Source organism: Micropterus dolomieu, linkage group LG21, assembly GCF_021292245.1.
Source record: "Micropterus dolomieu isolate WLL.071019.BEF.003 ecotype Adirondacks linkage group LG21, ASM2129224v1, whole genome shotgun sequence".
NCBI lineage: Eukaryota > Metazoa > Chordata > Actinopteri > Centrarchiformes > Centrarchidae > Micropterus > Micropterus dolomieu.
Genome location: NC_060170.1, coordinates 25,027,447 through 25,048,961, shown reverse-complemented (window position 1 = coordinate 25,048,961; position 21,515 = coordinate 25,027,447). Strand labels below are relative to the sequence as shown.

Here is a 21,515-nt window from a genome sequence, read left to right as displayed (position 1 = left end):
AAGACCTGTTCAAAGAATCAAATAAAGTTCATCAGATATTGGAAAATCAGAAGCTTCTTTTAGCTTCAGCAGTAGGCTACAGGAGCCACCTACACTATCCTCCATAAGTCTGGAGGCTATGAATCACACACATCGAAGAACTAGTGAAGCAAGAGTAATTTACCAAAGTGGAATACTTAAACACATCTCTGGCATTACACACACACACACACACACACACACACACACACACACACAAACATACATATACTCTTTGCTCTCTTCTAGCTTCCAGTCGATCCCCCTGGACTGTCCTCAGACATTACTCACTGTTTCCCCAGCTTGCTCGCTTGCCCACTGTTTTAGCAGCTGGAGAAGTCGTGCTAGGGTTGTTTTCATTGTTCCATTCTTCTCTGACTCTTGGCTTTATTCTGAGGTGAAAGTCTTTTCACAGCCAGTTTCATTGTCTGCTGGTACAGTATGTGTGTGTGTGTGTGCCTTGTCTGTCTGTGTGACAGTGCTGGGTTTGAAATGCTTAGGTGTTTTGCTTAAATCGTGAAAGACCCCATCGCAGCCTTCTGTTGACCATTGCTCCAGGCTTGCCCTGAAGGCTGGTTTACACGGACACTTACAGCTCAGGCGGCATGAGCCTGTGCCTCTGGCTGAATGCTGCGCTTGATATGTTCTCATGTTTTTTGGGACATTTCCAAGTCCCCTCAGCTGTCCCAAGAATTGTGGTTTTCATGTTGTTAAACACAGCTATTTAATCATCTGTGACCTGAGACATGCTAAAGGGAGAAATCAAATTAGTGGCATATATTTTAATCAGATCCACCACTGTCCTCAAAAGAAGTATAATATATTGTGTCTCCTCTGTTTTATTGTTCTAATCACTCCCTGTAAGTGAACCATGAACAGCGACGGGGGAATCCCTCCCACATCATTTCCATCATAAACTGGATGCAGTTGTAATCGGTTCAATTAAATACAGCATCAGTAATAATATTTTCAGTTATGTTATACTAGGACATCATTCCATTAAGAAAAAAAACACTTGAAGAGCAAAACGAAAATGCACACACTTCTACCTCTAACTGTCACAGCTATATGTTTACTGCTGTAACACCAAGAAAGGCAGTGGGGAATAAATTCAATTTTGCTACACAGTATTCAACCTCATGACTTTCAACTCTGATAGAGAATTAAATGTCCCAAACTGCAATTTCATGTAGTTTATCTGTGTAGCACACACTGTCTTCCCATCAAATAAGATATCAAAACATCCAGTAAACTCCTAGTAATGTTCTTAAGACTATATACCCAATGCTAGCTTTTCGTCTCTTGGATGTATCTGCAGCATATTTTGCAGTGAATGTTCTTTTTTGTGTCTGTGTCAGACCATAAATTACTGAAATACTGCCAAGACTCTTTCCACTAAGGTGGTAGATGCAGAAAAATATAAATGTTCACTGAGAAATCCTTGCATTTATGTCAGCTATGTGCTTAATTTAAAGACTAATTCAAACTTAAGCATCTGTCACAACTAATGCAGCACATCTTCAATATAGCTGTGATGTTGTTTATGTTTAAGAGGCACTGTGGGCTAGAAATGTAATGATGCAGGGGTCTTTGCTTCCTGAATTCAAAGCTACTTTGTGTCACCTCTCAGCTGTTTTGCTTTCCTTCAAATTACACAGTGTGGAAACCATTTTCTAAGTTATTTTTAAGTGAATGAGAAGCATGGTAAAACTTGGTTGAATGATATCCAATGGAGAGACAGTCTCATGTACACAACTTTGTAATACGATTTATTCAGGATGAAGGATTCTGAAGACCTGCTATCAAATCGTACTCACTTTTGATGGCAACACGCCTCAGCGGTTTGGAACAGCTATTCAACCCCAGTTGAACTGTTTAGGTTTTTTTCTTTGCACACCTGAGTCCTCGATTATGATTCCTTTCCACAGGCTGAGTAATTTTATAATTAGATGCAAACTATACAATTTGTATGCACATCCCATCCTAATTCCATCCTGAGTTGGTGGTCACAAAATTGGATATTAAATTTATTATTATTATAAAAGCAGATGTTTTGTGTGTAAATGACCAATTGAGAAAATCTCATTTGAGGAGTAGTGGTAGCTTCTTTAGACTTTCAATTGTCCATCCATCCATCCATCGTCAACCGCTTATCCTGCGTACAGGGTCACGGGGGGGCTGGAGCCAATCCCAGCTGACATTGGGCGCAAGGCAGGGTACACCCTGGACAGGTCGCCAGTCCATCGCAGGGCCACACATAGACGAACAACTTTCAATTGTATGCAGTAAAATTATATAAAAGTATATTTTAGTATGTCTGATATTTATCTAACCATGCAATAAGGAAACAAGCCACCTCACCATCTGCTTCCTCATTTCTCATGTGTTTTCTATTATTATTTGATTTCCCAATAGTTTTTTTTAAAATGGAAACACAAAGAGGTACTTGTTTTGCAGCATAACAAATCCTCTATTGAATGCACATTGCCATAATCCCTTTCACCACAGGTATGTCTATTAAAATGCTCTTGATGTGCCTGGACATACCAATTATGTTTAAGAGGGAAAACAAGCTTTTGTGTGTAAATACTGCAGTCATGCCTCCTCACTTTTATATAGCAGTCTGTAGGATGTTCAAAGCTTTTTGACTTTAGGGATCATGCTGTCCAGAAGTGGCCGCTGCTCCTTGGGTGAAAGCCCGAGGGCTCTGTTACTGATGAAAGAGATGAAGGGGCAACCTGTCTGTCCCACAGATGTGAACAGCATGGAGGCAGAGAGGAGTCCTCTCGCTGGCTGCTGTGACTCCAAAGGATTTTGCAATAAAGGAAACCGTCTGAATTTTCTTCTGATGAATCAAATCAACATTTATAGTGAGAGAGACAGGAGTCAGGGTGGGCAAATCTCTGGTGACCTCAAAGACAAGGTCTCAATAGGTGGTCATCACAAAAATAGAACAACAAAGATTAAAGGAAAGTTTTAATGACCGTGTATGATAATGTACAAGTAGAGAAGACTAAAACAGGATATCAACTCTGCTTTAGAGGCATTTTTAGAGGAAGATGTGCAGGACAAAATCACTGACATTATAAAATGTGACCTTTGTGGTATATTTGAAAATCTATATGCATCCCATAGGCTGAGTTTCACATATTTTTATGTGCTGAAACTAAATGAAGGCTCATCTGTGTCTTTCTCCCCTTCTTCATTCAGAATGCTCTGGACCACTGGGCATGGAGGGCGGTATAATCTCCAACCAACAGATAACAGCATCTTCCACCCACCGTGCGCTCTTTGGCTTGCAGAAGTGGTACCCATACTTTGCACGCCTCAACAAGAAGGGCCTGGTCAATGCTTGGACTGCTGCCGAAAATGACAGATGGCCGTGGATACAGGTACAGCACAGTCACAGGACAAGAGCCATGAAAAGCCAGGGCCAGGCACAAATGAATTAAGACACAGGCACAGTCTCAGTTATAAATATACTTTATCCTCATCTTTTCTGTGGCTTTAAATAGTTTTGTTTGATTTATATTTATACGATTCTTGCCATACAACATCACTAGTTTGTAATTTATGGCTAGTATAAACCGTTGTATGTGAAAATGCAACTGTTTGAACTTAACTTAACGTGTTAATTACCGATACTGTAAAATGGACTACTGACTGGTAATAACGAGCAATAAAAACGTGTAAGCTGGGGGTAGAACCAATGCAGGTGGAGTCAAGCGTGAGCAACAGTGTGAAAGAACTATATTCAGCTAGTGGCTGTTGCGTCTCACTTTGTGATGATGATTCAGAACAGTTATTCATTTGTGCCATTTATTCTTTTGACGTTCAGTTGTGACACGCTCACACATTTGACTGCAGTGGCACTTGCTTTCATAAACTGAGTTTGACAATAGAGGTTCCTTTGCAACAGAACTACAGTACCAGAGCATTGGAATTATTCAATGCATTGTTGCTTTGTTATGTCTTGTGTAAATTCCGATCTGCAAATCACTGTACTGTCAGGAGAGAGATTTGATGTATACTTTTACACAACACTCAACAGTAATACTAACTGTCATTTTCCTGTTATCCACAAAAAATGCTGAATTCAGCTTAACAATTTAGTGCCTGTTTTTATCCTTTAGATATAGTGTTTCAATGACCACCTAGGGGTCTTCATCTAAAACAGCCCTATCAACTGTGAAAGGAAAAGAATTTAGATGTTCACAGTAGCAAAGCATTGATATATGCACGTCTCTGTTAAAGTTATCCTTCATGCTGTGCCTTTACTCACTTCATATTGTCAAAGTACTACACAGACAGATCGATATGATAGATTGCCTGGTGGTCCTGAATTAGTTTTGCACATCGCGTCAAAAGATTCTGTCCTTGCTAATACTGCCCTGCCCAGATCACAGAAAAATCATTCCCAAGAATTTTAACCCTACAGCAGTAACCCTACAACAGTTTTTTTTTCTGTCGCTATGGTACTATTTACACAAGTATGTGGTAATATTTTACCACTCTTAGTACAAAAAACACAACAGATGATTAAGAAAAAAAGACGTTTTTTTTCACAACTAAGTACATCTGACATTGACTGAGGACAACAATAACACTTACAAAGACATGTTTCGCATTGAAATACATTATGTTCATACAAAGTACATGCGTAACTTTGAATAAGATTTTCTTATCTATTGTTAAAATACCTTTACTATGAGTATGCTCATTGTTCCTAATTAATTATCACAGAAACATTTGCTTTTTTTTTTTTTTTTTTTTTACATGCATCGTTGTTTATTTTACCTGAAATGTTTAAAAATGTAAATACTTCAGAATCACCACCCTAAGGTATGAGATTTTCATGTTACCTCGGTGGGATTCAAACCAAAAATCTTTTGTTAGTTTTGGTAGCCTAGTGCTCTAACAAACATAGACACAAAGGATCACTGCAATGATTACAGTATGTACAATACAATACTGTAAAATACACTACATGGTTGGCATCAATAATTACATTGCTAGGTTCTCGTGGCGGTAAACATATACTGTAAAATGGGGTATGCACACTAGCAATTCCTTTCAACATGGAGCAGAATAGACAACAAAGCAGTGGAATCAATCACAGAGCTCATGAAAATGGTTGAGAGGTGGGTAAGGCCCCCGTCAGAGAGGACAGGCTCGAGTTACATTTGATTAGACAAACCTATGTTGCAGTACTTTAAAATACATTAAAAGTTTGTTTCTTGCATCACTAATTAGAGAAGATGTCTTCAATGATCACAACTTGATTACATATAGGATAGATATTATTAAAATGATAGATTACGTAAATGTTGGTTAATGTAAGTGTATTGCCTAATGTGGAAACTGTGTGATCTGTTCTTTTATATTACTGTAGCATACGACTTTCAGCACTTCTAAGGCGATTTGAAACATGTATCTTGCATTGTTTATTATTGGATTCACTAATAGTTAAAACATTTTGGTGATTAAACCACATGTTCCTAGACATTTCACAAGAAAATTATATTTTGAATCAATGGCTATGTAGTGAGAGATGTTTACAATCCTAATGAATGCACAATGGCAAGTTTTGAATGAAAGACTGGCTGTTTTACACGTGTGATGAGTTTGGTGTTTTGTACTAAAAGTCGTGAAAATTTGACCACATATTTGCGATAATAGTACCAAAGCGATCAACAAAAACTGTAAAGGGATGGCTCCAACGTATGGAGACCTATGTAGAACTTATTGTCTGGATTTATGTTGAGCAAATAGTCATACATCATGAAACTGTGCTGACACAGCTGTGGCATATAAAATAACTGTCAGATGATAGATATATAAATGTCCCCCCAACTCCAGTTCAGTCTGAATGCCAGGTCCAGGCCTAATGACACTTTCATCACGCTGATTGCACATTACTCCAGATAGATAGATGGATGGATGGATTATTTAGCTATCTGATTAACTATTATATAAATAGCCAGTTTAGTTACATTTGTCTTATTCTTGAGTCACTTCTGTGGTAACAGAAACGCTGACAGCAACCTTTGATGTGGGCTGCCATCAGATGCGTGATACACAGTCAGCGAACCGTGAAGAAAATATAATAGAAAAACATACAACTACAGTGTGACAGCGTGATGGAGAACGTGAAGCTGTACCTAACAACAAGAGAATAGTAAGACAGGGCAAAAATGGATTTGTAAAAAAGGAGCGAAATAGAAAGAGAGTCAAACAAACAGCCAACACGAGTGAGAGAAAAGGAGCGGGGCACATGGAGAGGGTGAGGAGAACGGGACATAAAACATTCAGGCGGTTTGTTTGACTTTAATGATGCCACGTGGGATGTTGTGCGGGATGCTGTGCGGGATGCTGGAGGCATTGTGTGTTTCTACAGAGGGCCTGGATAATTGGGACGTGAGTAGAGAGGTGTACAGTTGTGTCAGTGTTTTGGGATTATGCTAAGGAGTCTGAGCTGTGCTTTTATAGTGCGAAGTGATACAGTGTGACTGTTTGCATGTCTGTCATGTGAAACAGGTTATTCTGACAGATGACAACCCAATCAGGATAGGGATCAGATTTGTCTGGCTATTTTTAAGTTTTCCTCTGGTGCAGTGCATGTCTTTGGATGTCAGCCAGGGCCAACCTGTAAACCTCAACAAATGAACCAAAGAGCAACACACTTTGAATAATACATCATAGAAGTGTAGACAAAGCGCACATTCACTGTGTATGTGTTTGTGTCTGCCTGTGTGTGTGTGTGTGTGTGTGAGCTCGCCATTGTTCACACATCTATGTACTGTGAGAATATCAGTTTTCTACAGCCTCACCATGACTAGCTCACACATAAAATTGCATTTGAACACTCAAGGGAAATATGTTGCCGGTCTGACCAATATCAGCAAAATATAGCTCCAGCCGGCTGTGTTGGAGGAATGAAACAATCCAAATCACTTGTGAAGAGGGTCCATACATAATTTAATGGAAGCTAAACAGTTAATGACATAACATTCAGAGGCAGATCTCCATCAGTGTGTTAGACTTGCTCAGACTCTAATTCTACGTCTGTCTGGGGAGCTCTTCCCTTTTCATTACAGTGTAACCTTAGTTATTAAAACATTCAACCATACAGTCTGTTTTGTGATTCAGATGTGACCCTGACAAATGCCTTTCCGTCTCCATTACAGTTTATTTTAGAATCACAGCATGACAAAAAGCATTTTGTGCATTTTTGCACAACATTTTTAGTTTGAACACAATCACATTTTCTACCACAATATATTTGTAGATAAAAATGAGTCAGGGTTTTTTAGCCTTAATGAAACACCTTTAGTAACCATGAGTAATTCATCAGTCAGTGTTGACCATCTCTTCCCAGGTAGAACTGCTTCAAGTCACTTACTCACTACAGTGGCGGGGCTGCCTATTCCTGGTCCTGCCAAAACATCTCAGTAATGCTTTAGGTCTGGGCGTTTTTTTCCATGCCGTTTTTTTAAGCTGCGCTCCTAGAGGTATTTGTGACTGTGGTTGGGTACAATGTACAGACCATAAAGTTTAATTACCCTACACACCAAATATTACATAATTCAACCAAAAAGAAGGGGAAAATTACACAGGTGTAATTTGAGTGTATACCTAATATCTGCACCAGTGTTTTTATGGAAAAAGAGAGCACAGTGAGAGAGAGAAGGCTGTTTAAATGTGCTCACATGCATTTCTCTCTACACAACAGCACCACAGGGCTCTTTGGTTGTTACAATGATACAGGACAGTCTAATTGTTACAGTACTGCTACAGTTCCCTCAACAGTTTTCATCTTAGTGTGTGATCAACAGAGGATTTTTTTTTCTCTCTTTAAATGCTCCTGACCTTTGTATGCGTGTGTGTGTCAGGTCTTGCTTGTTGGTATGATTATATTCAGTAATAGTTAGTGGTCTTGGCAATATAAAGGAAACTAGCCACTTTGTTGTCAGTTTCATTTTCACCCAAAGGCTGTAGCTGTAAATAAATGTGTTTTTCCTTGAAATAAGACTTAATGAGCTCTGGAGAGAATTTAATGGAAAGTGTTGTTCTTCATTGTTTAGCAAAGGGCTTTCAGGTTCTGATATAATAGGACATACATTAGTGAACTACTCCCTTACAGCAGCACTACAAAACAAAAAGCATTTGAGATGAAGAATTGAAGATTTATTCTTGATTAGGGCTGCAACTAATGATAATATTCATTATTGATTATATTATTGATATGTTTTCTTGATTAATGAATGAACTGTTCTGTCAATGAAATGTCAGAAAATAGTGAAAAATGTTCTCTATAATTCCCCAAAGCCCAAGGTGACCTAATCAGATTGCTGTTTTCTTCTCAGACCAACAACCCTAAAATAGTAATCTAGCTATCTTCACTGTATTATGAAGAAAAACAGCAAATCCTCACATCTGGAATCAGAGGATTTTTGTGGATTTTGCAGGAAAAATGACTGAAATCACTGATCGATTGTTAAAATATTTGTTACCGTCAGGTTACAAATATTACCGTATATAATTACCGTTAATAACCTGACGGTTGACTTATCGATTAACCGACTAATTGTTTCAGCTATACATAGCTCACAGCTCTTGTTTACTATAACTCAAGATCTACTTTGTTACAAGCATGATAAATACTACCCATGTTTTGACATATGTTTGTCAATAGAACCATCTAAAGTAAGTGATCATTTTTAAATTACTGTAGAAAAACCGTTACATATACAGACTTACAGACATATCAGGGATGCTTCAATATTGTGTTTCCTGAGGCTAGTGTGCGATTTACAGCTACAGGACATAATCAGTTCCAGGATGTTGCTGGTGGTAACATGCTGAGCATTTTTCTCACAGTAGTGAATGTGTGAAGAACTGCTTAAATCAGACCACGCAAGCAAGTGGTATTCTCTTTGTGCTGCAAATAAAGGTAGAGAACAGAAAATTATTTGATGTAGAAGTTCTTTTCTTCGGAGGCTCATGTATTTTACTCAAAGTGCTTCCATACACAAGATACCGTGGAAGGAAAGGGTGAAATGGTGAAAGAGTTAAGAGTTCATTGTAAACTTTTACAGTGTTCCTTCTGCCTCTCTTTTGCAATCTAAAGCTGAACTTAGAGAGTGCATATGTCGACTAAGAACACACAGTTCTGTAACTTTTATTTGTATTTTTTTAAATAAAGACTAGACATTTTTATTCTACATCTTGAAAGAGCTTCACATCAAAACAGTCATAGTGGTAGACAATTATGTGGATTTTGGAAAAATTCTGAATTGTGGTCGATTGGTTGCTTAGTGTTGTCTAAATGTGGGTTCAGTTGCACAATGCATTCAAGCATTATGGCAACTTTGTGATATACTTAACAAAACTGACAAATTTTGCGGTTATGTTTTATTAATTTATAGATATTTTTTGGGCTTTTTAGCCTTTATTTGGATAGGCTAGAGAGAAGTAGGAAATTAGGGAGAGTAAGAAGAAGACATGCTTACAAGGGCCAAGGGTCACAGCTATAGGGACTAAGCTGTGGCCCTGGGTTCTCTCAACCGACTGAGCCACCTGGCCTCCTTTTGGGTCATTTTTTGTACAAAATCTGCTGTGGTTTAATCTGTGTTTCGTAGTGTTATTTCTGCCAATTTACACATTCACACTACCCCTCAATCTGATGCACTTTCCTGTAAACTGACACATGTAGACAAAGGTATGCTCATGGTGTTTGTTTCCAATGATGCCTCGCTAAAACAAATAAATGCATCACTATGTGTCTGAGTGCTCATAAAAAACGTGAAGGATCATCCCAATTACCCCAGCAGTGGCCTTTTAGTGGCAGGGCTTCTAATTAGTGCTGGAAGTATCTCTGTCTATGGAGAAAACCGAGTAGAGTGAAGAAATGCTGGGAATGAGAAAGAGTGGGTCATTGCAGCTCTGAGGCTATAATAGGGGTCCTTATGTATAATTAACTTGATACGTTGGTTTAAGTATGTTGAAAAATATGTGTAATTGAGTCTTGTCTCTACAAATGGAAATTAGATAGGAAATTCACGCTGCAATAGAATTATTGTACATTATCCTTTTTTGACAGTTCTGATATAAACAGTTCTTTTCTTGTGCTGGATTCACGAGAGCCAATACTCTAATCTGTAACGTCCTCAGGAGACACAGTTTTTTTATTAACACAAAAGGAGAGCATAATTTAGCGAGCTCAGACTTTCAGTTTGAGCTTTTGCTCAAAATTTTACTTGTAAATTGCCTTATTTCATAGTATTGCTAACATGTCTGCACCATAAAAATGAGCTTAAGCCCCCGGAATACCCCCTTGAATGTGGTCACATTGTCAGTGAGGTTAAACTTCCATTTCTTGTGGATCAGCTTTAAAATGGGTCATGTTCTTAAATAGAAACCGACTTCAGTTTCACAAACGAAAACTGAAATAGTCTTATTTGCATAATTTAAAAAATGGTAAGAATAAATGCAGTTTATACAAGTGCAGTTCATAGGAGGAATTCAATGGTACTTTGCTTAATATTCACTCGATACTATATTATTGCTGCCCTTCTGTTCTGCAGCAATGAAAGACTAGACAGCTGCGTTTTTGTGTTTTGTCAGAGGGTGAGCAAGATGAGCCAAAGTATCTTTTTTCCTGAAAATGAAGCAGCTTGGTGAGAACGTGGTGCCAAAATGATTAATGAATAACTGTCATCACCGTTTATTTACTTTATATTATTTGTCACAAACTATCAAAAGTGTGATACTGTATTATAATACCGAAATTGCCTTGTGTTATGCTGCCCTATTTAAAAAAAAAAAAGAAAAATCAATTTTAATATTCACTGTAAATATCAGGTGTGTGTGTGTCTGAGTACAGTGTGCGAGTGTAACCCAACACAGCACCACTCTTTAGTCACCACAGGCTTCTTCATGTTGTCGCAGTCAAGTGAGCTGTCGTCAGCCAATATGAAAAATAACTAAATAACTCTGGAGACTCATTTTTCAAACAAGTTCACCAGAATTACAGGGTGAGTGAGGCACTTTTGTAGTCAACCAATAATGACGGTTTTAAGACACAGACTATAGAAAAACATTGGCATGTATAACATCACTCATAGGGCTTGCTGCCATAATGTAATTGGAGGCAGGCAATTCAAGTTTGGGCAAAGATCTGGGAGCATGATTGGAGATGAGGAAGCACCAACTCCTGTCAATCAAATAAGAATGCTTCAAAATGGATCACTCTTTAACCTTTGACATTTTTTAAATTGCTATATATCAAAAAGATTGAAGACTAACTTTTTGGGAGAGATACTGTGCTTATTGAAGGATCCTTTGTGAGTGATCATGTAGCAGCAATTAGTGATGTGCGTATTTGGCATTGGCATTGTTTTTCCCACTTAGTTTTAAGAAATAAAATAAAGAAATGAAAGCAAACATGTAATATTAAAGCTTCATATGTGCACTCTGTGTATGTGTACCATGCTGGTGTGTAAACACTGAAACATAAATTAAACATGCACATATGAAAACCCATCTAATGTTGGCAAAATTGCAACCCTGCCAAACATGCTTTTGCTAATTTGTAAAACGAAAATATGTGGAATAGATGCAATTTTTCTGATATGCAATCTATCAAAGTGGCCTGCCAGTGAAAAACATGTCAAAGCAATGCCTTAAACTGGTGTTCACCATGCCTATTGTGCTTGATGTCCTGCTTTGTGCGTGCTAAGCAGGATCTTTAGAAACATTCATCACTTCCCTCTTTCTTAGCTTTCTCTTTTCCTCTTGGCTCTCCAAGCCGCTTTACATTGGCACCATATTGACAGTCTGCACAGGGTTGACAGACTGGATCTGGAGCGTGAGGATTGATTAAATGTTCCATTTGATCACAGACTTTCTGAATAAGACCGCTCGTGCACACACACAGACACAGATGCATGCAATCACACTGTCTAAAAATGAAGCTATGATTTTTTGATTTTGCCCTTTTCTGGCTCCACAGATAAACCTGCAGAGGAGAATGAGGGTCACGGGCCTAATTACCCAGGGTGCAAAGCGTATCGGCAGCCCAGAGTACGTCAAGTCTTACAAAGTAGCCTACAGTGATGACGGGAAGACTTGGAGAACATACAAAGTCAAGGGCAAAGATGAGGATATGGTGAGACACACACATGGGCACACAAACAGAGGCCTTCAGAAGCATTGTCATATTTCCCTTTAGCTTCTCACTCTGTAATACACAGACAAAGGCACACAAACGTCCACACTCACACATGTGCACACACAGCGACTAGAGACTCAGTCAAGGGCAGGGTGGAGGACATGATGAGATGGCTTTTTAATTAGCTAGCACACACCGGGCCCATCTTGCTGCCCCTTACCCCCCTCCACTTTTATGACTTCTAGATTGAATTTTTATACTATTTGGGGATGAACAGCCACCAAATAGGCCACACAGTGTTCTATCATTCCTGACAGCAAACCACGGCTGTCCTCCATTTGGCCGAGCTCCGAATAACCCTCCAACCTCCAAACTTCTTCTCAAATTTATTACACGGAACAACGAGTCTGGACATGAATATTCCGGGATTTCCACTTTGTTCGTTGTCTGTCCTGTATTTTTCTTATTTAGTGTGTAGCACACAGAAACCAAGAATATTCATGATAGAGTGTAAATTTGAATACAGTATTCGAGGTGGTAGCACCTAAAGTAAAGTAAAGTAAGCCCTGTCAATGTGTATGAGGTAGCTGCACGGCCTGATCTTTGAGCTAATATAAGTTCGGTATGTGTTTTTTTTGTGGTACCTGTTGCTGTCCAGTGACAGTTATTTCCTGTAACAAATGAAAACACACTGCTCTATCTCTCCCTCGCTATCTCTTATTCTGTTGCCTTCTCTCCACGCCTCACACATGCACTACATCAGTCACTCAAATCAGAGAGGTTCTGTCAGACCTATCTCAGGTCATTTGGATAAAACACTCCAGAAGGTATAGCGATATAATTGGAGCACTAATTTAAAACACACCACTGTTCTTATGAATTACCGCCTCAAATGGTGCGAGAAATTGTCTATTTTTCCCTGTAATTCTAGCTCATTGACCTTGAATGACAGCAATTTGTTGAGTGTAGAGTAGACACTAGAGACAGCGCCAGATAGACTGCTACATTACAGCAAAACTGATCTGCTTCCCCATCCTCCCCACCCCCATCTGCTGTTATTTCATCCCCTGAAACAGATTTTCAGAGGAAATGTTGATAACAACGCTCCATCAGCCAACTCCTTCACGCCTCCCATTGAAGCCCAATATGTGCGAATTTACCCCCAAGTCTGCAGGAGGCACTGTACCCTACGCATGGAGCTGCTCGGCTGTGAGCTAACAGGTGAGTGAGCTGCGCTTAGTTCATAAGTTTAAACACCAATTAATTATAAAATGGTTAGATTTTTTGGGGGGGGAGGGTTAAGTCAGGAAAGTTAGAACAAATCTGTTTGTTTTGGTGTTGCCAGGCTGCTCTGAACCACTAGGAATGAAGTCGGGCCATATCCAGGATTACCAGGTCACGGCATCCAGCATCTTCAGGACGCTCAACATGGACATGTTCACTTGGGAGCCTGGAAAGGCCCGGTTGGACAAACAGGGCAAGGTCAATGCTTGGACAGCTGGACATAGTGACCAGTCACAGTGGCTACAGGTAAGATGCTATCTGAGCTAAATCTGTTATCTGTTCTAGCTACTGTAGAGATCAGATCAATATATTAGCAGGGAAATGAACAACAGACAGCCTGGCTCTTGCAGATGGCTGGTTTTCATTCTGCTGAAGGATTAGCTCTTACCTCCCTGGCATAGTAATTGATTGTGTGTACATGGTAATGCATGCCAATGGATTCAATTATTTCATAGGGAAAGACTTCATTGATATGTGCACTGTCAGATGTGAAGGAAATTATATCTTAAAATCCTTCCTATTACCTAGCTAACAGTATTATTCTTAGAAACAGTCTGTAATAGGTAGTCATTTCTTTCCCTTTCATGCCATGTCTTTTTGAATCCAAAACGCCCACTGCTGGAAGAGTTTAGCCTTGTTATCTCTGGCTGCAGCCCAGGCTTTCTATCTCTATGAAAACAGCCAATCCATTTGTTTTCATTACTGTAACTGATGGCTGAAAATGTCTCCTAAAAGGGACAAGACACGTCTCTTAGTGAACGTTTACACCCTAGTCTTTCTGCTTAACAATATATGAGATTGATGGTGGCCTAGGAAGTTTCAGATACATATCAATCATGCCTAGTATGCCTTGGTATATTGGATTTTTTTGTTGTTCTTTTAAGATAAAAGGCTGCAAAACTGATAGCATAGAAGAAATTGTGATGTGGATCATCTTCTCAAGGAATTGAAGATTTCTTTGATTTCTTGGCCTTTTTGCTGCACTCACTCCACGCATACCACCTCCCTAGCAGTGACACAGTTAAGGCTCTCGCTTGTCTGGCCGTTATTAGATTGGTCGGGTCTTGAGTCAGATATGTTTTTTTTTTTTTTATTATGCGGAAAGCATTTTGCTAAGGGTGATGGTATGCATCGCTGTGTGTCGGAGGAGACAGGTACTTAGGCAGGCCCCATCCAGGCCAGGGAGCTCGGCGAAGCAAAATTGATTGCTGTGGGTAAAGGAAAACTTGTGGTCTTATATTACATGCTGTGCCAGGAGGAGAAGGGAGACGCTATACAGGCGCAGTGAGAAAATCAATAGCTTCCACTGCCAAGGACCATTTCTGCACACACAGGCATATACAATATCTGGCTTTTAAAAGGAAAAATTAAGTTATATACTGTAGAATGTTGTTTCATATTTATATGGACACAGCTGTTGGAACTGACCAATTTTTTTACATTTAGTCATCGTCTTATATGCATTTGTTAAACTTGAGAATCAGTGTCTTCTGTATACAGGATGCCATGGAAAATAACTGATTTTCAGTGACATTAGTGAGTGACTTTAAACCGTATCGATTAATAGAATTAATCAGCCCTAATGACAAATTAAGTATTCCTATTCATCAAGACAACTGCTCTCCTGTGCAGTGGAAGTAGTGGGAATGTCTGTATAGACACCAAGTATGAAACTGGATTTCTTTATGCATAGGACTGGATTTCATTTCAATATCAAATATTGAAGTCATGAGTTGACACAGGTTTTGGGTGTTTTACTTTCATAGTAGTTGTTAACCTAACTATGTGTTATAGTTGTCTTTTGTAGGTTTCTGAAGAATTGCGTATCCATTTTTGACATGACACACTACCCTGACTACATCTCAGTTGACAAGACATTAACAATACATTATTTTTCCTTGTTGGAATTACAATGACACATTGGCCCAATTAGTGGTCAATTATGGAGCTACTCAACTCAAGCATACAATGAATCATTTGAATGTAATCATTTGACAAGTTAAGAACATAGTTTTTAGCAGACTAAATACTCCAGAATGGACATTTTGTGCCACAAAATACTGTAAAATCTAAACAAAAACACAGAGACAAGAACTGGATCCATTTAAGGGACTGTCCAAGCTAAAGTTATTCTGGCCTGACTATATATAAAATTACACTGAGGGAGACTCATCCAGTATCTTTCAAGATGCTTTCAAGAGAGGAGCTGAAACTGTCGGACGCAGCTGCCAAGTGTTCCAGCTGGCATACGCTGATTAGTTAATTATGCACATTAACATGGCCACAAAGCAAAGAGAAATTGCCAGACAGACATTAGCTACTTTTCAATTTCACTGTGTCCGTGTTAATGCAACACATGTACTGTACATGTTCTGGCAAGTACTGTAGCAGGACTGGAGAGTTTTTTGGTGGATTACATTCCTAAAACAAAGAAATAAACAATGTTGGAATGGGGATATTGTGTCTTCATCTTACATCTCTTAATTCTATTGTAGTCAACAAACTAGCAAGGATTCACTTTCCTGAGTGGGTAGCACTGAACAGGTTCCAGGAGGTATCTCCACTGACAGGAAGTAAAGAAGAATTGAAATTAGTTTTCTAAACCGCATAGAACAAGTATTCCATATAAAAACACATGGATTCATCCATCACCTTTGACTTACTCATTATCTCCTTTGGCTATGCTTTGATGTACAGTGTAGCAAACCTGAAATTTAGTTATGCAATTTAATAAATTTATGAGAATTGATACCCAGTTATGAATTTTATTATTCATAAAAATCAAACCAGATTCCTCGTTTCAGGGCACCACCGGAGTTGTTATAATCCTAGAGTCTCCGGACCTCTAGGTAGTTAATAATCGCTCAATTATCTTAAATCAGTCAGTCAGTCTCATATCTAAAGGGTCAATTCTCTCGGCAGGGACGTAGAAATAGGCAACACACACAGCTCTTGATTATATTACAGTGAATTTATTCTCTAACTAAGGTGATAAGATGATGGTTGGATACAGGGAACATAAACATTTACTGAACAATGAGCCTGGAGGTTCGATTGCGGGAAGCATTTGACTCATACGGCATAGAAGAGCTAATGAAAGTAAACTAATGCTATGATTTTAGGAGTTAAAATGGACATATCTGATCACAGAACGTGTGTTAAGTCTTACTGCTTGTCGACAGCCTGCTTTTGGCCTGTTGCACGGGTCCCACTCTAGCTGCCTGATCCTGGCTTTTTGCTAGGGATTCTCCAGGGTTCTCCGTGTCTGATTGAAAACGCCTCCTCCGTCTGGCAATTCGGCTGTTTTCAGGTTTCCTTCGTTGTAGCTGGCGAGACCACGTGGCTTGGTCTGACCTCGGTGAAGTTGGCTCGATGAAAAAGGCTTAAAATGGAACTTGGTCGTTCCTGAATTAGTCCAGTGTAACTTGACGGACTAAACTTTAACAAACAAAAAAAATAAAGAAAATAAAACAAACTGAAGGCAGATCGATGTCGCGGCACTTCAGGTGTGTAGCTTCAGGCGAACAAAAGGCCGGTCTCGCTGGCCAAGTCTGAGGGCGTTGCCTGGCGAGGCACGCCGTCGCGTGCCGAAGCGTCCAGGGAGCCGAGCAGAGCGGAAGAGAGCCAACAACGAAGAGAAGAGAGTACGAGAGGTCGCGTCGCTCTTTTGTTGCCTGGGGCGTGGTTCCCCAGGGGGTGTCTCAGGTTTCCCAAGGGACTGCCTTTCTAAACTTAATGTCTAAAAAGAAATATATTTGCGCGTATTATAATCAAATATTTTCCACAATCGAACCTCAATGGTCGAACAGTTGTACTGTTCTAGGCATTTGGTAACAGGGGCAGTTTTGATAGGCTGTTCAGGGAAATGCCAATGGCTGGTTCGTGTCCCTTTGTCAATTTTACAGTCAGGCCCCGCGTTATCAGCTTCGGAATCAAAAGGGTGCCAGTTTTATGGTCGGGATAGCACTTAGAGAAAGCAACTTTATTTTATCGTGTTAATACTTTCCCCACTGTGTGTGTTCATGTACTTTTCCCTTAAAAACATACTACCACGTGTGGAGTCACATGACTCCGCCCCGTCCAGTCCTGCTCAGGTTCCAGACCAGTGTCTGAAACACAAGGAGATGTTAGCTATCGCTAACCGCACAGTGTGCGAGTGAAAATCATTAGATGCGTATTGATATTAATGATCATGTGAAGTTGTAGTAGTGGCAGTCATTCATTCAGCAGTGGCAATGCACCACATATAGGGGAAACAGTTCTCTGTTATGCGTACATCAACATTACATATATAAATTAACATTTAGATAATTGATTTTTGAGATTTGTAAATAGAAAAAAAAATCCCACCTTTTTATAGGGGTGGTGATGGCGAAGACTATGCCTTTGGTGTGAGAGACCCGGGTTCAATCCCCCATTGTGACCCATCCACCATTGTGTCCCTGAGCAAGACACTTAACCCCTAATTGCTCCAGAGGCATGCGACCTCTGACATGTATAGCACTTGTAAGTTGCTTTGGATAAAAAGCGTCAGCTAAATGAATAAATGTAATAGTTGAGCATATTTGTAGTACAAACCTATGCTATGTCTCAATTCGGGTACTTCCTTTAGTATACTAACATGCAGTACACTGCGTACACTATGTACTGACTTGCTTAGTGCGTTCATTTTGACAGGGTAGTGTTCAAATCAATCACTGTCTCAAATCAAACACTGCTGTTGTGCACTAACTAGAAATGACTATCGCAAGATTGCACAATACCGCCAGCACAGAGGCCGCCTGCAGAGCTTCAAAATAACCCATAATCCAGGCTTTATCATCCAAAATAAGTGCTCAGAATCGGGTTTATTGCAGAGTTCAAACTTACAAGTAATTTTCTTTGGTATATTGATGCATAAATAAGAATTATATAAAATAAAAGCAATAGAAAGCAAGTATTGTAACCACAACTGTACACTAACAATGTTATGTCTGATGTCTGAAATTACTCAAATGTAATGGCAGAATAACAGCAGTACGAACATTTAAACTATCTTACAGATGTGTTTTCCTCTACTGTTGTTGCTGGAGTCTCTGCTGAGCTGGCTGCAGTGGTATGTGTGACTGCAGCGGCAGAGGGCTCTGTGAGCGGGCGGCTGGCCAGCCTCGCTAGCTCCACTAGCGGGTTGGCGTGAGCTTCCCCGCTGCCACTTGCACTCAACAAGCACATTTTTGATCCACCATCGCTATTTGTAAAACTGTCAATATTCAACATCTACACGTTTGATTTCTCGCCTCAATGTATTATTTAGTATTTAGTGATGAAATAGTGTACGAAACTTGTAAAAGACGGTCTGTTGTTGGCCTCTCTCTCTGCTGCTTTCCACTTCTCCTGTGTTGTTGGTCCCGCCCACTTCTGCTACATATCTAAAATGGCAGTCGTTGAAGGTGAGAAGTATCCACCGTTTCACACTCAACTTTTTGGCCGTTACGAGTGCACCATCCGGGTACTCACAGTGCACTGCATTTTGCCATAATTCTCAGTGTGAAGGCACTCATGCCCTCAAAATTGTAGGTGTGGAAGTGCATGAATTGAGACACAGCACTAGTCAGTGGACTATGCACACTTCTCAGTACAACTTATGCCTTGTTGAAAATGTTCTCAAATAATCTGAGCATGTATGCAATATTTGAGTTATACAGTCGGTGGTTTTATATATTCACTGCTCCATTCAACACTGATTGACCTGTAATCCTTTGACATGTAAAGAAATTAGATTAATAGTAAGCAATGAAGAGGAATGAATTGGCAGGTTGACAATGTATTGTTATTCAAAGTAGGTTGAAAAAAATCACAGGTCTCAAATTGTATTCACCTGAGGAACTTTAAGCATGTTTTCTCACCCTTAGGATCTTACATATCCTTGCGGCAAAGCAGAAGAACGTTTGGTTTGGTGTCATCTTTAAAGGTTCAGTGTGTAAATTTTAGTGACATCTAGTGGTGAGGATTGTGAATTGCACCACCCCTCCCCTATCCAAGCGAGTTGTATGGCTACGGTGCCTGAGACAGGACATCTATGAGATAGCAAGTCAAGTGATCAGGTTTCTTTAGATGGATATTAAGAAATTACATTAACTTAATTATTCAGTAAAACCTTAGTTTTTTTAAAATATTATTGTTACTTGTTCATTAATCAACAACATGAAGAAATGAAGTGCTACATGATGTCTTATACTCCTGTAATACAGTATTTTACATCTTGGGAGGGTTGATCATCTGGACTAACATACCAAAGTAAATGATGAACATCACATCTAGTGCTTCATGTATAAACACTGACAGATAACAGGACAATGTAAGCCTCACTGTTTCTGCACCACAGTCCATTATAAACCACATAATACATGAAGTTTACAAAGGCATTGGCTGGTGAGGATCAAGGCTCCTTTCACTTTGCTTAATTAGATGATAATTAAATAATTAATAATTAAAAAAAAAATGTTAAAATACAACCGAAATGCAAAGTAGTACTGATAGCCATAATTTCAGCTTGTGGTAAAACGGTGCAATGTTTTTAATGGACATTTAGCATGTGAAAGTACAAATTACACATTAGTGTGCACAGTGGGGAAGCAATATTCAAAACATTTTTAATGCAAATTCTGAAAATATTTATTATTGGTCACTTGATAGGCACACGGTCTTGTTATATATCATCATTAGCAGTAAAAAGAAATACATGTTTAGCTGCTGATCTGAGCTTCCCCGCTGTTACCGTTTCATTACCAATAATATTCATCAGTTGTTACAATCCAACTACATATTTTTTCTACCAGCGCAGTAAAAGTTTAGCTGGCTGATCTGAGCTTTGATGATGGAAGCTGCTGTTTTATTGCCAATTAGTGATCAGCTGATTGTGGAACGTAACCGACAAAGCCAAAACAGAGCGCTGGAGAGAGACTAACTACATCACCAAGCCAAAGCCAGCGCTGGAGAATAAACCAATGCAACTAACCTTACATGATTTTTTTACTAGGGTAAAAGTTTAGCTGGCTGATGCTTCCATGCTCTAAGTTAACATTACGGTTTTATTGCCAATTAACGTTCCTGATCAGCTGATTGTCTCGCTAACTAATCGGCAAAACCAACCCACAGGCTGGAAAATAAGTAGGCGACATGAAATTAATGCAACTACGTACACACCACTGACAGGGGAAACACCTCAGCTCTCTCTGTGATTATGGCCATCTTCAAGCTAAAGCTATCAGACAACAGCTTTCATTTGCATCGCTAAAGTCTGACAAACCTAAGTTATTTACCTGTTCAGCAGAAAACAGACAACTTCAGCACCGCTTTGAAAACATCTGTCCCACATTATAGCCTTCCATCTGGGAAAATCCACAACATCCGTGATTTCTGCTGTCAGCTGTCTGTATCTGTCCAGACTCCTCTGGCTTCATGGTATAAAGATCCACAGGCTGTCAGCTCTCGTGCTAAATAACATGTGTGTGCTCCTTCATTTGTCCAAATGTCACTTCTCTTCTTACTTTTAATAAACCAGAAGAGTATTCAGTCTGTATATTATTATTATTATATCCTCTTCTTCTATATATGTATTTAATGTAGTGACAGGCGTCTGCACTGCCTGAATTAAACAAGCAGAAGAAGAACGCTGTGATGACGAAACGCACTCTGTAGCGCTGTTTGTTGTCGGCTACGGTAGAAACATGATGACAAAATATAGTGACCTCCATAGAAGGTTGGGCTCATTCTAAGTTAATAAAAACATAATGGTTCATTATGTAAGGTCTTTATACAGCACTGAAAACATACACTCACCTAAAGGATTACTAGGAACACCTGTTCAATTTCTCATTAATGCAATTATCTAATCAACCAATCACATGGCAGTTGCTTCAATGCATTTAGGGGTGTGGTCGTGGTCAAGACAATCTCCTGAACTCCAAACTGAATGTCAGAATGGGAAAGAAAGGTGATTTAAGCAATTTTGAGCGTGGCATGGTTGTTGGTGCCAGACAGGCCGGTCTGAGTATTTCAC

At 39.4% G+C, this 21,515-nt stretch overlaps 1 protein-coding gene across 2 annotated transcripts in view; it reads left to right on the top strand.

Moving 5' to 3' along the window:
* The window catches only part of LOC123960406 (EGF-like repeat and discoidin I-like domain-containing protein 3), a 124,005-nt gene that overhangs the window by 68,094 nt on the left and 34,396 nt on the right, over positions 1-21,515 (top strand). For both annotated transcript variants that reach the window (XM_046035111.1, XM_046035110.1), the window contains exons 5-8: positions 3,229-3,410; positions 12,032-12,187; positions 13,267-13,411; positions 13,536-13,720. In XM_046035111.1, coding sequence (XP_045891067.1) covers positions 3,229-3,410; positions 12,032-12,187; positions 13,267-13,411; positions 13,536-13,720 — 668 coding nt within the window. The remainder of the gene's footprint in view (positions 1-3,228; positions 3,411-12,031; positions 12,188-13,266; positions 13,412-13,535; positions 13,721-21,515) is intronic.